This window comes from Tamandua tetradactyla, chromosome 19 (genome assembly GCF_023851605.1).
Source record: "Tamandua tetradactyla isolate mTamTet1 chromosome 19, mTamTet1.pri, whole genome shotgun sequence".
Classification (NCBI taxonomy): domain Eukaryota; kingdom Metazoa; phylum Chordata; class Mammalia; order Pilosa; family Myrmecophagidae; genus Tamandua; species Tamandua tetradactyla.
Genome location: NC_135345.1, coordinates 70,260,940 through 70,277,021, shown reverse-complemented (window position 1 = coordinate 70,277,021; position 16,082 = coordinate 70,260,940). Strand labels below are relative to the sequence as shown.

Sequence of the window (16,082 nt, the reverse complement as noted above, 5' to 3'; positions counted from 1 at the left end):
TTTAAAAAAAGAGATAGTTTCTTAGAAAAAAACAAAAGGGATAAAAGTACACATTATCATCGTTCTAACAATAAAAGGTGTTTCTGACACTGCAGAAACTAAAATATTTAAATGAAATTTACATTTTTGTTTGTAATTCCAGAAGCCCATAAAGTGGTATTTCCATAATTATGAAGAAGAATGATTGTATCTAATTTTGCAAAGATACTTCTTGATAGTCCAAGGTACCTTAAAAATCCTAAGTCAATGAACAAACCAAGCATACTGCATATACTATAGCGGCTAAGTGCATGGGCTTACAGCTACAGTGAGGGTTGAATCTTAGCTCCATCAGTTGCTACCATTGCTGGACAAGTTACTGGCCTCTCTAGGACTCAGATTTCTCATAGGTTGATGTTGCACGAGGATGAAATAAGTCAGTACACAGAAGCACAAAAGTGCCTGCTAAAATAATGAAGGCGTAATATGATTTTTTAGCTTTTATTACTATTATTTCAGGAAAACAACTTTAATACTACCTACCAGTTTTGTACAATTGGTTATCTTTTAAAATAGCATTCTTGACAATTCCTTCAAATTCAGGAATTCTTCAGAGTTTAACAACTTGAAAAAAACTTTAGATATTCAAGAACTAGTTTAGTTTAGCTCATAGCATACCAAGATTAGAACGTAGGTTTCCTAACACCCTGTTAAGTTTTTTTTCCCTTCTACTAATCTATAGATTAGCTTTATTTTTCAAACAGGAGAAATAAAATAATTCATTGTAAATGCATGGAAAAATATCTGAAATGTAAGCGTATGAAGGCAGTAAAATTATATTTTAAATACTCCTAAAAGTCTGAAGTTCCTGTGTTCCTCTTTGCAGGCCAATAAACAGAGATTAAATGTATAACTGTGTACCAAAATTCGGTACAAAGTACAACTGTAAATATGAACTGTGTGAAAACAGAAAACATGGTCAAACACTCAAATACTCCCAAATGTTTAGATAATCAATTTTATAAAGACCAAAACTGCAGACATAATCCAAAAACTAAGATGTAAAAAATTCTTTCATGAACTCTGTTTACTTGTATGGCTCTATTTCTGCTATATAGCTTGTTACTACTGAGAAGGACTGAGAATTACAATATAGCAACTAGCTGTAAGAGTGTGTTTTTAAGTCTACTTAAGTAAATAGAAAACATCTACAAAGCAGTTCTCTTCTAGAAGCTGAAAAACAGCAAACCTGAAATAAGAAAATAAACCTGTGACTACAATAGTCAAATATGTTGTCAGATGAATAAATAGAAACGTATCCAAAATACCAGAATAATTCCATTATATATCATCAATTCTTATATTAATATAATCAGCATAGGCCAATTGCTTTGGCTAAAATATGGAGGGGAAAAAAGCAAATTCCTAAACAAAAAGCATTTATTTATGGTCACTAATGCACAAACACAAGCTTGCAACCAGACAAAAAAGAAATACAATAGGAAAGTGTTAATCTTTACCCATTTATTTTATAAAAACAGTAGCAATGTAGAATATGGGAATTATCTTCTGCTGCCACACACGCAAGTTGTGAACATTCCAAGCCAATGTATACAGTTTGGAGGAGTAGGCTAAACACCAGCATCAACCATGCTGCTGAACATAGGAATTATTTCAAAAGGTTAAAAATTAGACAGCAATAATGTCTTCTTAATATTGCTCTCATCATTGAAGACTGAAAAAAATATAAACAGTGACTTTATAAGTTTAAAAAAAAGGGGAACAGGTAGGAGGAGAAACCAAGAGTCTGCTACAACACTGCCATACAGTCAAACCATCATACTTCAATATTTGCATACTTGATAGCAGCATTATTTTTACTGAACCGTGTGCAACTACATAAACACATCAAAGCAAAATATGGCAGTTATCAATCAAGATCCAAAAGAATGAAAACAAACAGGAAAATAACCTTAGGATGAACACACTATAAGTAGATGAACATTTACGGAGAAAAGAATCAGTATCTACATTCATGGACTGTTCCATTCTGCTCCAATGGAAGTGTCAACTCAATTGTCAACTGCATTTTTGGCCGATTTGAGTTTTTCCAGTTCTTATTATACTGCATGCTTGAAACAAGAGGGTCATAATAAATCCTTCTACACAAAGAATTTTAAGTAGACAGCTGAAAATAAATTTACTACTTGTAAACACACACACACACAAAAAAAAAACCAAGATTTTTTATCTTTAAACAATCAGTGCTTCCAAAAGCGCATTATCTTCGATATCGACCTCTCTCCCCTCGGTCTCTGTCCCGATCACATAATCGCTCTCTTTCTCTTTCTCTTTCTCTATCACGTCCTCTATCTCGCTCTCTGTCTCTTCTGTTATCTCTGGGGCGGTCTCGCTCTCGCTCCCGATCTCTTTCACGGGGTCTACTTCTCCGGCCACTGACAACAGCTTGTGTGCGACGAAGGAAATCATCCACCCTCATATCATAATCATGCTAGAAAAAGGAAGGAATGGGTTAAGTGTGCCAAAATTTCAAACGGAATTTACAGATCATAGTTATTTGGTAGAGAAAAAGAATCTAGAGAGATTCCATTATTAATTCACAAAATGTAACTGTGATATAGTTTAGAAAAAGCATTTTGATCAGACACCTATAACATAATTACTCAACTCTCATTCACTTCTATCATACAATTTCCAATTCAACTTGAATGAATTTTCAATCAAATCACTGTAAATAAGATGTAGGTTAACCACCTAGAGATGAGCATCAACCATCATTTGTGCATGCTGCCAATTATGCTGAACGACTTTGTTTTTCTAAAAACAGGCTAACCCTTACTTTGTTTCCTCCTGTCTGAACCAATTCTGTCCTCTTACAGTAAAATTAGGAATTTCTATGCTCCAGATTTTCTTTGAGGCTAAACTGCTGTTAATGTTTAACAAACATTAACGGAATTTGATACAATAGCCAATATGTACCTCACTTAGTAAGACTGTGAAATCTGTTCCACAGAAAGCTACTGATGCAGAAAAATTTGAAGAGAACTAGGAAGGGTAAGATGAGTAACCACACGAGGTGCCAAAGTCAGTGGTCACTGTGGCTACTTCTAAGCTTGAAACCCTGCTCTAATTTAAACTTTCTATCCTTGGATCTCAGGGTGCCTTTATTTACTGCACTTGCTTCCTTTTCTTAAGTCAGCTTATATGCACACAACATAAGCTTCAAAAACGCAAATCCCAGCTACTTTTTTTTTATTGTTTTGCATGGGTAGGTACCAGGAATCAAACCTGGGTCTCTGGCATGGCAGGCGAGAACTCTGCCCGCTGAGCCACCGTGGCCCACCCCAGTTATCTTTTAAATGTAGTTAAGTATGTGAGCTTTATATAAGCATAGTATACATTAACCAAAAATTACTATAAAAAGAAGCAGTTTCCTAGATCTTACACTCAAATTACGAGCACGTAGAAACAAACAATGGGAACGCCTCAAAATTAAACACTTTTGTGCATCAAAGAACTTTGTCAAGAAAGTAAAAAGGCAGCCTATGCAATAGAAGACAATATTTGGAAACCACATATCAGATAAGGGTTTAGGATCCAGAATATGTAAAGAGATTCTTCAATTCAACAACAAAAGGACAAACAAATGCAGGCCATGGTGACTCAGTGGTAGAGTTCTTGCCTGCTATGCCAGAGATCTGGGTTCGATTACTGGTGCCTGTCCATGCAAAAAAACAAAACAAACAAAAAATACAAAACAAAAAAGACAACCCAATTAAAAGTTGGGCAAAAAGCATGAACAGACGTTTCTCAGAAGAGAAATACAAATGGCTAAAAGGCACGTGAAAAGACATTCAACTTCCCTGGCTATTAGGGAAATGCAAATCAAAACCACAATGAGATATAACACTCATTAAATAGCCATTATATAAAAAAAAAGAAAATGACAAGTGCTGGAGAAAATGCTAAGAAAGAGGCATATTGATCCACTGTTGTTGGGAATGTAAAATGGAATACACACACACACACACACACACACATACACACACACAATGGAATATTACACAGCTGTAAGACAGAATAAAGTCATGAAGCATGTAACAACACAGACGGATCTTGAAGACATTATGTTGAGTGAAATTAGCCAGAAACAAAAAGACAAATATGGTCTCACTGATATGAACTAACATTAATGAGTGAATTTGGAGAATTTCAGTTAAGAACAAGGTTATCAGGAGATAGAAACAGGGTAGAGATTGGGTAATTATTGCTGAAGGGGATACAGACTGTGCAACAGGACTGACTGTAAAGATTCAGAAATATAGCACAATACTACCTGACTGTTGCACAGTAATGTAAGTACACTGAATGAAGCTGAATTGAGAATGATAGAGGGAGAAGGGCTGGGGGCACATATGAACCCAGAAGGAGAGAGAGACGATAAAGACTGAGATGGTTTAATTTAGGAATGCCTAGAGTGCACAATGATAGTGACTAAATATACAAATTACATGTTTTTGCATGAGGAAGAACAAAGGAATGTCAGTATTCCAGGATGTTGAAAACAGATGGTCATTCATGTTTTTAAACTTCAACTTTTGCATGAGACTACAGGGAGAAATGCTTATTTGATGCAAAATTTACATTTTGTCTAGTGCATTTCCTTATTTAACTTGTATGGTCAGTTTAATTGAACACCATAAGTACACAGAACCTTGAATAGAGCATGAGATTTTGTTGGTTTGTCCAGGTTAGTGTGATGCTCCAATAAATCAGAGTGATCTGAACAGTATATAAAGAAGTATTTGCAAAATTCCCTTGGGGGAATGGGGAAAGAGGGGAAAAAATTCAACTTCCCTATCTGGAGAATTCCTGATATTCTCGCATGCAGTCGAGACAACCAAATCAACAGGCAGAGCCCTTGATGTGGGGGTTTGCCCCTATTACCCCTGCAAAGGACAGGCTAAGCCTACTTAAAACTATGCCCAAGAATCATCCCAAGAACCTGTTCTGCTGCTTAGATGTTGCCTCTTCCTCTAAGCCAACATGACAAGCAAACTCACTGCCCTCCCAACTGGTACATGGGATATGACTCCCAAAAACATCCCTGGCAAAACGAAACACAAGTCCTGGGATGAGCTGGACTCAGCATCAAGGGACTGAGAGAACCTTCTCGACTAGAAGGGGATGGAGAGAAATGAGACAGGGTAGAATATCGGTGGCTGAAAGATTTAGACCAGAGTTGAGAGGTCCCAGAGGTTGTTCTTATGCATTACATAGATATCCCCTTCTTGGTTTGTGGTATACTGGAGTGGCTTGAGGCAAGTATCTGAAACTGAAGAGCTGTGTTCCGGTGGCCAGGTCTCTTGAAGATGACTGTATAATGCTGTGGCTTTTGCAGTGGGACTGTGTGATTGTGAAGGGCTGGTGTCTGATCTTTTATCTACGGTGTGGACACATTAGTGAAAAATATGGATAAAAATAAATAATAGGGGGAACAAAGGTTAAAATAAATTTAGTAGATAGAGATACTGGTGGTCGATGGGGGAAAGGGTGAGGGGTGTGGTATGTATGAGTTTTTTCTTTTTTGTTTCTTTTGCTGGAAAGATGTAAATGTTCAAAGAAATGATCATGTTGATGAATGCGCAGCTATGTGATGATGTTGTGAGCCACTGACGGTACACCATAAATAGAATGTTTGTATGTTTGTTTGTTGTTTACAATAAAAATACTTTTAAAAAATTACTATCAAAGGCCTGTGAAACTCAAGTTGTTAAAAAGGACAAGCAAATGTCAGTAAAAGAATCCTAAAGACTTCCTATTTTGAAAATCATTTGATCAATTATAAAAGGCACTTGTAAAAACATCATAGCCCATCTAGTCAACTAAACTTTCACTCAACAACGGCTGTATAATCCTTCTTGTGTGACTAATTAGAAAAAAGTAATTTAAAGTCTATTAATTATTAGTCAGGGCTCACAATTGTTTTATTAAATGTGAACAGTCCTATTACAATTTGATGCTGAAACACTAACATTTCTATAAGATAATGAAATAATAAGAATAAAGTACATAAAAGCATCTCAAAGATAAGCTAGGAAAACGACTGTTCTCACTGGCCTTCTCAAACATGCACACTCTTCATCTTAGCAGGAACACAAAAGGATGTTTACATGGCCCAAAACATATCCATCTCAAGCAAAGGAAAAAAGTCCAAACTTTCAGAGCCTACTTTACCAAAGTACTATTCTAAAGCAATCAAACTTAAATGCAAATGGTTTACGCTTCCAGCAAGTGTGAGGGGACAATTTCCACTTTTGAAAATAAAAGTACTGGGGTGCACAGGTGACTCAGTAGAATACCTGACTTCCATACGGGAGACCTGGGTGCAATTCCCGGACCATGTACCCTCCCAAAAAATAAAATAAAAGTACTATTAGGAATGAAAGTTAATGACATTTAATAAACAAAACTCTGCCCATTAATATAACGAAAACTGACAGGCCACAAACTAGAGCATATCTTTCATTTGTCATGCTTTAAAACACTGGCCAAAAAAAGTCTTTGCATCAATTGTATCAAATATTAACAATTGTTAGAACCAAATATTGGACGATAGTTACTCTGTTTCATTTCATAATTTCACTTAGCCGTTTGCTAGAACATTATAAGAACCAGAGGTAGAGAAGAGGTAAAAACAATCATTTGGTTCTGAGTTTTAACAAAATTTGGTAGAAATAAAAATGATGAAATGAGATTGGGAGATTATCTGTTAACTAACAATATAAACCATCTATCCTATAAAAGTTAACTGAGTCAAAATATTAAAAAAAAACCACTCAGAAAATACCTATTAGCAATATTAAATATATAGCTGTAACTGAGGATCCAACTACAGAAAATAAATATCCAAGATACTATATACCAAGTACATTACTTAAAAGTTATATGTAGAAGTTATCTAATTTAAGGATTCACCTGGTAATTTGATCAGTACAAAAAGTATCTCTATCTAAATAATCTAAAGAGGGATGATAAGCCATTTTTTTTAAAAAAATGGGTTGCAAATTACTCCAAAACTATATGGATTAAGAATATGATATAGTCATCACTCAACATAATGTTATCCCCCACATTTAAATTACCTACAGAATTCTAAGTAGTTCCCTCACACCTCTGCCTTCTCATGCACTTACTACTCGTTTATCTCTGTATCTTGCTTCATGTGGTACGGGATGATGTCCTGAGTAAGGGGGATGAGCTTGAGGAGGTGGAGCATGATGCTGATAGTAAGGATGGTGTGGAGGTTGTTCCATTCCTGGATATGGGGGCTAAAAAAAAACAACAAAAAAATATCTATAAGAATCTACCAAACATCCTTGTGAACAAACAAACCATTCTTAGAATTCCCCAACCAAAGCACCACTCCAAAACAAATAATTCAATCTGAATTAGCCATTTACTTTATTTATTTGCATGGGCAGGCACCTGGAATCAAACCCAGGTCTCTGGCATGGCAGGCAAGAACTCTGCCTGCTGAGCCACCGTGGCCCACCCTAGCCATTTATTTAATAGTATTAAGAGTTTTCAAATACTCTATTTGCTTGTTGAAAGCACAATGTGTGTAATAAATTCTCTAACTTCACATCTTTTAAGATTTAACATATTTATTCTTTCCTGTCCATATCATCTAAATAATAATTGAAATAGTAATCACTGTCATAGTAATTACTGTATACCAGGAAATTTTCTAAGCACTTTACAGATCTCATTTAATTCTCATAGCAACCCTACAAAATAGGTACTATTATTCCCAGTTTACAGAAGGGAAAACTAAAGCAGCATGAAGTCAAGCAACTAGCTAATGTCATGCTGCTAGTAAAGCAGTAGGAGGTAGGATGCAACTTCAGATATCTAGGCTCTAGAATCCATGATTCTTAACCATTATGTACAAATCTATCCTTAAAATTAATATTTTGGATATCTTCAATACCTTAAAATAGAACCTAAAAACATCCAGCTTTCTTAAAGGAAATTAAAAATTCAGAATAATTAAGGTTTAATTAACCTTATTTTATACAGAGCTAAATTTACCAAGTTTATGAGGTACTACACAAAACTTCACACGTATTTCGTAAATTTGTCTTTTCAACAATCTTAGGAGATTGATACTATTCCATTAAAATTGTAAGCCACACAAGGACAGGCATTATATGTCCATTTCACGCACCACTGTACATTCAGAGCAAACAGTGCCTGCACAGAGCAGGCTGCAAACACCTGTCTGATGAATCCAAGAAAGAACAAATGACCACTGAGTTTCCAAGATTAGGGGAATTAAGAAAGATATTATGAAAACTTGCCCCAAGTCAGAGCTGGGAAAAGGCAATATATTTGAACCCAGGCAGAGTCTGTAGTACTAACCACTATGTATAAATATTACACTGTCCTATGAACACAGATAAACACTTACTCATTAATCTCTAATTTTTAGAAATACTGTGCATTTTTAAAATCAGGGTATTTATTGTAAGTCTCTCAATGAAAAAATGGAATTATACAAACCATTCCTTGCCAAGGTGGTGGTGGTCCCATGTTATGAAATTCCCTCACATAATCATTGTATGACTAAAAAGAGAGACAATGTCAATATTAAATACAAATCATCCCAGAATACAAAAATCAATGAGATCCTGATTTCATCTACCATAGATGTATAAAATGAAATGCTTACCCCATTTAAAAACACATCTCGGCGAACTCCTGAAAATCGTCTGTTGGGAATAAGATTTGTGAAACTAAATTCAGGTAATTCACAAACTAGTTCCAAGAATGTAATTCAAAACTAAGCAAGAGTGAACCCAACTTACCTGTCTACTTCCTGGTATCGTGGGTCCTTTAAATACCCTGTTCAAACATCAAGCATTTTAGTAAATTGAATTTATATATTTCTATTATGGCATTATAACTTTCTTACCACTCATTTCAACTTTTTCCAGGCATACGTACTTTAAGTGATGCTAATAATATATTATTCCATTTTCAAATTTTTTTTTTCCTGAGATTACATGATACTCTGGGAAGTCACTAAATAACTTAATGATATTACAGAATAATAAACCGTTAGAGAAGCTTTCATACATATCTTCTAAGTCAGTCCCCAAAGCTGGCTAGACAGGAAATTTCTTCATTTTGCACCACAGTAATGTTAAAGGCAAAGAAATAAGTATGAAGACACTGTAGTAGGACTTCCTTGAAACAAATCTGCCATCTTGGGTATACATAAGCCTTGTTAGGTCAATGTGAGATTGTTTTAAAAATGAAAACTTAAGGGACAGGGAACCAAAAACGCAAAATTGAAGATGTACACATTTTAAATCAAAGAACCATACAGATAAGAGAAGAAATATTCTTTTTCTCCCTTCTTTGAATAAGGGCCCAGGGAATTAAAATGTTAAAAACATCTGAGTGGCCATATTACTGGGAAAAGTTAATTTTACTTTCTAGAAGAGTGTGTCATTTTGGGAAAGACTGAGGTTTATAAAACCACTTTTTATGCACTGCTCAATATCAGCAATTTTCAAATACCCGAAAATTTTATAAATGTATCACTGACTGTTCTTTTAAATAAATACTATCTTCTCCTGAATATAGTCTGCCTTTTCTAACCTCAGAAAAAGACAAACTAATTGAAAAAAGTTGCCTTTACACCACAAAACCAAATATTCCTATAAAAAAAAATTTCCTCTCTAAAAACATGAAATTAAAAAGTTTTATTTAAAAAAAAAATGGAACAGGGTGGGCAACAGTGGCTCAGTGGCAGAGTTCTCACCTGCCATGCTGGAGACTGGGTTTCATTTCCCAGAGCCTGCCCATGTAAAAAAAAAAAAAAAAGAAAGGCATACATCCATTTTCTAATTAAAGCTATATACCACATGGACTACTAAATATCACAGGGAATAAAAAGTATAGCAGAGTATATAAAGTCATTAGCTTTCCCTAACTTTAATTTTAAAAAAACATGTACAGGTGTTTTCATTTTTACAATAGCTGTAAAGTAAAAATTTCAAATAATCAATAAATTTACGATGAGGAACCAAACTGGAATAAATTAGACCTTAACAAAACAGGGGAAGAACTATTAACAGTTTCCTAAGGTTTAAGTACTCATGTCCTAAAAGTTCTCTCACTTTAAAAGTTTTTTAACTTTAAGTCAAATAGCTGCAGGATTATAAAATATTAACCTGGTCTCTGGTGAAACTCAGGGGGATAGTCAATCCTTGGTTTCTTTCTGCTGTTATGAATATCATAATCTTCTGGTCGACGCCTACACAAATTAGACACATTAGAAATTAAACCAAAAACTGCTGGGAGAACAAACATTAAATCAAGAGTTTTGACAGAAATAAGAGCAAAGAATAGCCCAATATTTCCTTTTAAAATAATACCTTAATTTCTGATAAGCAAATAATCTCAAAATTCCTATATTTTAATTTTTTCAAATTAATTACTACATACCAAATGTTAACTATATTGCTGGAAGCAGCTACCACTTTGCAATCTCATGCTATGATGAGACATTTGGAAAGAGCAATCTGCCCAAAACATGTAAATCACATTTTAGTATTAGAAATAAAAGTAAATGAGCTGACCTTAAATTAACGTAAAGACCCATTTAATAAATAAGATACTTTCCCAAATAAGGTCTACACTGAGGTGTAAAATAAACAAAGAAAAAATCTACCATAATTATACAACAATAGGTAAATCTTAACCTGTATGTTTAAACTTATTAATGCCATGTTAGGATAGTCTAAACAAAATTAAGAAATTTTTAAAATTTTCTTCTGCTTTGCACAAAATCATATTTTTCACATGATCACACAGAAAATACTATCAAATATGAATTCACAGGAAAACTTTCAAAAATCTTAATATTTTGAGAACCTAAGTTCTACAGTTATAAACATTTATGAATTAAGGGAATTTTTTTTCAGAGACAGTGCCTGAAAACAAAATTGGCTTTTATAAATAGGCAGCTAATGGATCAGTCTTAACATTTATAAAACTAGTTCAACGTAAATTCTTTAGAAGGTGAAATTTTACTGTCTCTGCTGCGGGCTGCTCTTTCCCATCTTCCATAAATCTCGATGGTTATTGTAAAGCACCATTAAATATACTTCATTTTACTTAGCATTTAATGAAGAGCTAAACAAAATAAAAACAAAAATATCCATTTTTTTAGTTAATAAATTATCTTTTTATCCATAATGTCAAGTAAAAGTTCTATAACCTGGCATCACTAGTTTTCTAGCTATTTTTCTGAATACTGACTGCTTTCATTAACTTTTGCACACAAGTTTAACTGTTTATTTACTCAAACTGCAAAGTTAAGCGCAATAATCCCAAGCCCCCCAACAGAATAAAAAGCAGTTGCATCTACAATAAATAAAACTAAGAAAATTAAAAGCTGGTTTAAAAAATAAACATACCGCTTTCTTGTAGTTTGGGGAGTGCATTTACGACCGGTATAAAACATGATATGAACAGTTCATATAGTAGTCCAACTACTGACTTTAAGCTGTAAGCCACATACATAAATGGAGGCCCTGGCAGGCTTGAGAGAAGGTGTAGTGGTGTAATAAGTATAGTTTGCAGTCCATTGCAAAACTGAGGTAAAACTTCACTCGTTTATATTGTATTGCACTGGAAACCTCTTATCTTAAAACTTCAAAAGACATCTCGGTGTTCAGTCCTTTTAGGCCCAAAATAAGGGGACTCTGCCAGGTTTCCTCCTACCTATTCGACAGTGTCCTTTTTAAGCTCAAAGAAATGGGGACTCTTGTTGGATTATCTGTACCTACCACAGGATGTTTCCACCAAAAGGAAACTTAACCAAAGGTTGCATCCCATCAACCACACATCCAACAGTCTTTAGCAGAATATTTTAGATTTAGCTGTATGCAAATCTATACAGGGAAAGGTGTTGGGTAGAAGGGCTTAAATCAGTCCTTTGCAAAGACTTCTCCAATTCTGTAACAAGTTAAACCCCTTTCCTTTTCCTGGAAAATGCTGTTTAGTTCATAAAGTAGTGATCAATAACCATGGCGATCCTCTAAAAAACACTTTTAAGTCCACAGGTACTGCCAGCATCTGGAAAAGTTGTAAACAGACACAGCAACAGCCCTTCTTTTTTGGTTTGTTGCCGGGTCTCCCAGGGCCACTTGATCCCCTTTGGAAAGAACCTATCGTTTTCAGAAGCTCAGCAAGATGTGTGAATTCAGTGGGTACATGTTAGAGAATATTTGGCAATGGGGTTAACACAGCACGGTGATAAAATTTGAAACAGTCCCAATAATGCTCCTCTTGAATATCAAAATAACTTAAATATTTTATCCTCTAAATGAGGCGTCATCTTCTGAAAAAATATTAGTGATCCTTTATAAAAGTCCCATATCTGATAAGGCTTATCCAGAGACACACCTGAAAGAAAAGGCTTTTTACAAAATATTAACAATTTTTGCAAATAAAGACTTTCTCCTCTTCCTCCTTTCTATCCTGTTCTTAGCAACAAATGCCTACCTCATTTCAATTGTGCACATTGTATTAACAGAATATTAACTAATCTAAACTGGCTATGGCTCTTTAGCAAACACTTTTTTCTGCATAAGGAAAGATCCCCATTTTCCTCTTGAAAAATGACTGAGACCAAGGTGACCATGTGAAATCCTCAATGAAGCCACAAACTAGTCCATGCAGCTTGATTTGAGGATTTTCTCTTTCTTCTTTACCGCAGGACAAACTTTTGACGAATCACATTCCTCCATCATGTTATTCTGATACATGTGCCTATTATCAGTCCAAAGAATGTTTCTAACCTTCCCACATCCCGGACTGGTTCTCGACGGGATGGACGTCCTCTTGATCGGGGTTGAGAATGCATTCTTCTCTTGTGACGCATTTTATGAATGACCTGATACAAGTCAATACTTTCATCAGGGGGAAATAGAAGACAAAGCTGAGTTCCACATTCAAGTTCAATTTCCTAGAATAGGAAAGCAGTAATTTTACAAGGACAAACCTTTCAACAGACCTGTCTATTCCTGATGTACAAAAATAAAAACAGACTGACTTTGAGGTTTCCTTCCCAAAGCTGATGATCAAATGGTTTTCCAGTAAACTTCTAAATATATAAAACCTTTCAAAAATGTTTCATGTCTTTATAAAAATGGTTAAAAAAAAAAAAAAAAGTAGAACCTCCAAAGCTAGAGAGACAAACAGTTGCTTAAAACTGGCAATCGTCCTCCACAAGGGATTATTTCGTTATGCAAAAAACGGAATTACCTGGACAAAGCCATTCATCTTAAAACAGTAGGAGAAAATACATATATTAATTTCCAAAAAAATACTTGTATGTGGCATCTAATTTGTAAAAAATTAGTATCTTAATTCTTCAGAACAGAAATCTAAGTTACATTAACTGACTGAAGTTTATTGACTAAACTATTCATATGTTTGTGGGTACCAACTTCGATAATTACGAACCACTAAATTCAATGAAACAGAGGCAGCAGACTAATCTATGAAAAGCTTTTTAAAATTAGGTTTATCTGCAATTAGCATTTTCACTTATGAGCAATAAAGACAGAACAACGTTACTTCTGGCTCAGAATTACGTATGGGAACATCAGAGTCTAAAGTTTTGGTGTACTTTAAATCACTTCACACTTTAATTTGATTTTACAGACTTGAAAATTTTAGTGTAAGTAAGTACTCCCACTCTTCATAAAGCGTTCTTCTATTCAAAAGATAGTAAATGGCATTTCTAAAATGTATCATATAGGTGCCTACCTATGCAAAAAATAAAATAGAATGTATTACAAAGTGCAGAATTTGCTAAACAGTAATACTATGGGAAAAAAAAAATAAACTCAGACCAATTCCCTTCGAAATGTTTTCCTTCAATAATATTAAAGAAACTATAACATAAAGCTACTGATTTCAACACTAATAGAGATCTTATTAATCAGCTGTAATCATAAGTGAACATGCACTCCCTTAGTCCTTCACATAAATTCTTACAGAAATAGTTAAAAAAAAAAATCCTTCAAAAAGATATCTCAAAGGATCAATTAAATGTATGCTTTAAAATATCAATTAAAATGACAAACCTGTCCATCACGTCCAATCTTTACTGGCTTATGTTCATTCCAAGGATTGGTGAGATGAGCTGACTTAGTGAAGGGTAATTCACGCCTAAATACAAGGTAATATCATTACAATCTTTTGCAGAATACCTTAAGGACTTTATTCTACTTAGTGAAATCCTATGTTAATAGTAATTTAAATGTAACTAAAATTTAAAGAATCACTTTAACTGGCAGAGCTTATTCTATTATTCTCTACAGGAGTTCTTAGCATATTCTCTAAAGTCTTCTTAATAAAGCTGGAATCAAGACAGTTCTGGGTTTAAATCCTGACTCTCTCAATTCCTCTGTGCCCGAGTTCCTTAATCTTTTAAATGATATGACTTATGTTATGTGAGATGGCTTATGTAAAATGATTAGCATTGTACTTTGCTTCTTGTGAACTCAAAAAAATTATAACTGATCAACAAATGTAACCTTATTCTGGCTGTTAACACAAAATGAAAATAGATGGGTTCCCTAGTCCTGGTTCAGGGCTTCTTTCCCACATTCAATAAGGCAAAGATATTCCCTACCACCCATGGGATGGCTCTCAAGTTGGACAATACAAATGTTTATTTATAAATTCATATATTTGTGGTATTAATTATGCCCTCAACTTACTTGACTACTAAATCCTGGCTCTAACCTCTGAGACAGTTTCATCAGGAAAGATGAAAGTGATAGGACAAAGTAGCCTCACCAAACTTAAGTAATTCTGTATCAATCTGGCACCATGCTGAACACAAAGATGACATGTTATAAACATCTGTTAGCTGCCATGGAATAATGAGAAATTAATAGAATTCAATAACGATTTCAAATAATCATTACTGAAACAAACTGAAACAAATACCAAATTAAATTCTTTAAGTATTTATTATATTATGGTGGCCCCAGGGACATACAAAGATGAGCAAGATTAACAGCAGCTCGCATCCCCAATTTTTCTTCCACAGCCATCAAAGAAAAATAAGCGCATACAATCATTTCATAAAGGCATGTGTGCCATAAACAGAACGCAGAAAATTTTTTTTAATGGGGGGTAGGGACCAGATATCTATTTGTGAGGGAAAGATAAGTAATCAGAAAATGTTCCCTTAAAAAAGTGGCATATGAGATGAGCCATAAAGAGAGTGACCCAGGTAAAGTCACATGTTGAGAGGTAAGGTAGGATTACGTTTGAAGCAAAAAGGGCTTGAAAAAAGGCACAATGGAGAAAAACACAGGCAAGCTGGTCCAACAGACATGGCACATAACCATTTATTCTAATCTTACACACATTTTCTTAAGAGTGAACACTGAATACCCAAATTTTATAATTTTTTAATACCTCAGAAAAGTCTGGACATTTTTATAAGAAAAGAGAAGTATGTCTAAAGGTGAATTAACAAGGTGGCATTTGCATGGCGGTGGTGATGTGTAGTATGGGGGAGGAGACAGAGAGCGATGGAAATGCCCATTAGGTATTACTAAAAAGCTTGGATTCTGGGTCTAATACACATATTTAACTTCATATCAAAAGCAGCTCAATAGACAAAATAAGCCCAAAACGAAAGAACAATTGTTGCATAGTCTCCTTTAGAAAATGTTTATATGAAAACGGGGGCCAGATTATAAGCTCCTATAGCAGATACATTTATCTGGAGTGGTAATTATTATTTCTGGATTTTGAGAGACTGTTTTATATACATATAACGTGGTATTTAGAGACAAGAACAAAGCCAATCGGGTTGGGATTAAGGTAATTAAGAACAAGGGGGTAAGGAAAACACTGTCTATATTTTAGAACAGCACCTACTCTTTGAGACCAAAGGAAGAAAGGTTTCTTTTTGTCCAGAACTAAATTTTCTGAGGCACATAATCTAACTCAACTTGTAGATAGCTCACTCGAAA

At 34.5% G+C, this 16,082-nt stretch overlaps 1 protein-coding gene across 6 annotated transcripts in view; it reads right to left on the bottom strand.

The window, feature by feature from the left end:
* Positions 1-1,483: 1,483 nt before the first annotated feature.
* YTHDC1 (YTH N6-methyladenosine RNA binding protein C1) overlaps positions 1,484-16,082 on the bottom strand; it is an 83,187-nt gene continuing 68,588 nt past the window's right edge. For 3 of the 6 annotated variants that reach the window (XM_077137015.1, XM_077137011.1, XM_077137013.1), the window contains 8 exons: positions 14,172-14,256; positions 12,879-13,045; positions 10,245-10,327; positions 8,871-8,907; positions 8,735-8,798; positions 8,566-8,628; positions 7,197-7,331; positions 1,484-2,491 (listed from right to left, as the gene is read on the bottom strand). In XM_077137015.1, coding sequence (XP_076993130.1) covers positions 2,261-2,491; positions 7,197-7,331; positions 8,566-8,628; positions 8,735-8,798; positions 8,871-8,907; positions 10,245-10,327; positions 12,879-13,045; positions 14,172-14,256 — 865 coding nt within the window. In that variant the 3' untranslated portion in view covers positions 1,484-2,260. Of the gene's footprint in view, positions 2,492-7,145; positions 7,332-8,565; positions 8,629-8,734; positions 8,799-8,870; positions 8,908-10,244; positions 10,328-12,878; positions 13,046-14,171; positions 14,257-16,082 lie in introns of all 6 variants that reach the window. The other 3 variants (XM_077137012.1, XM_077137014.1, XM_077137016.1) reach the window with 2 other exon arrangements.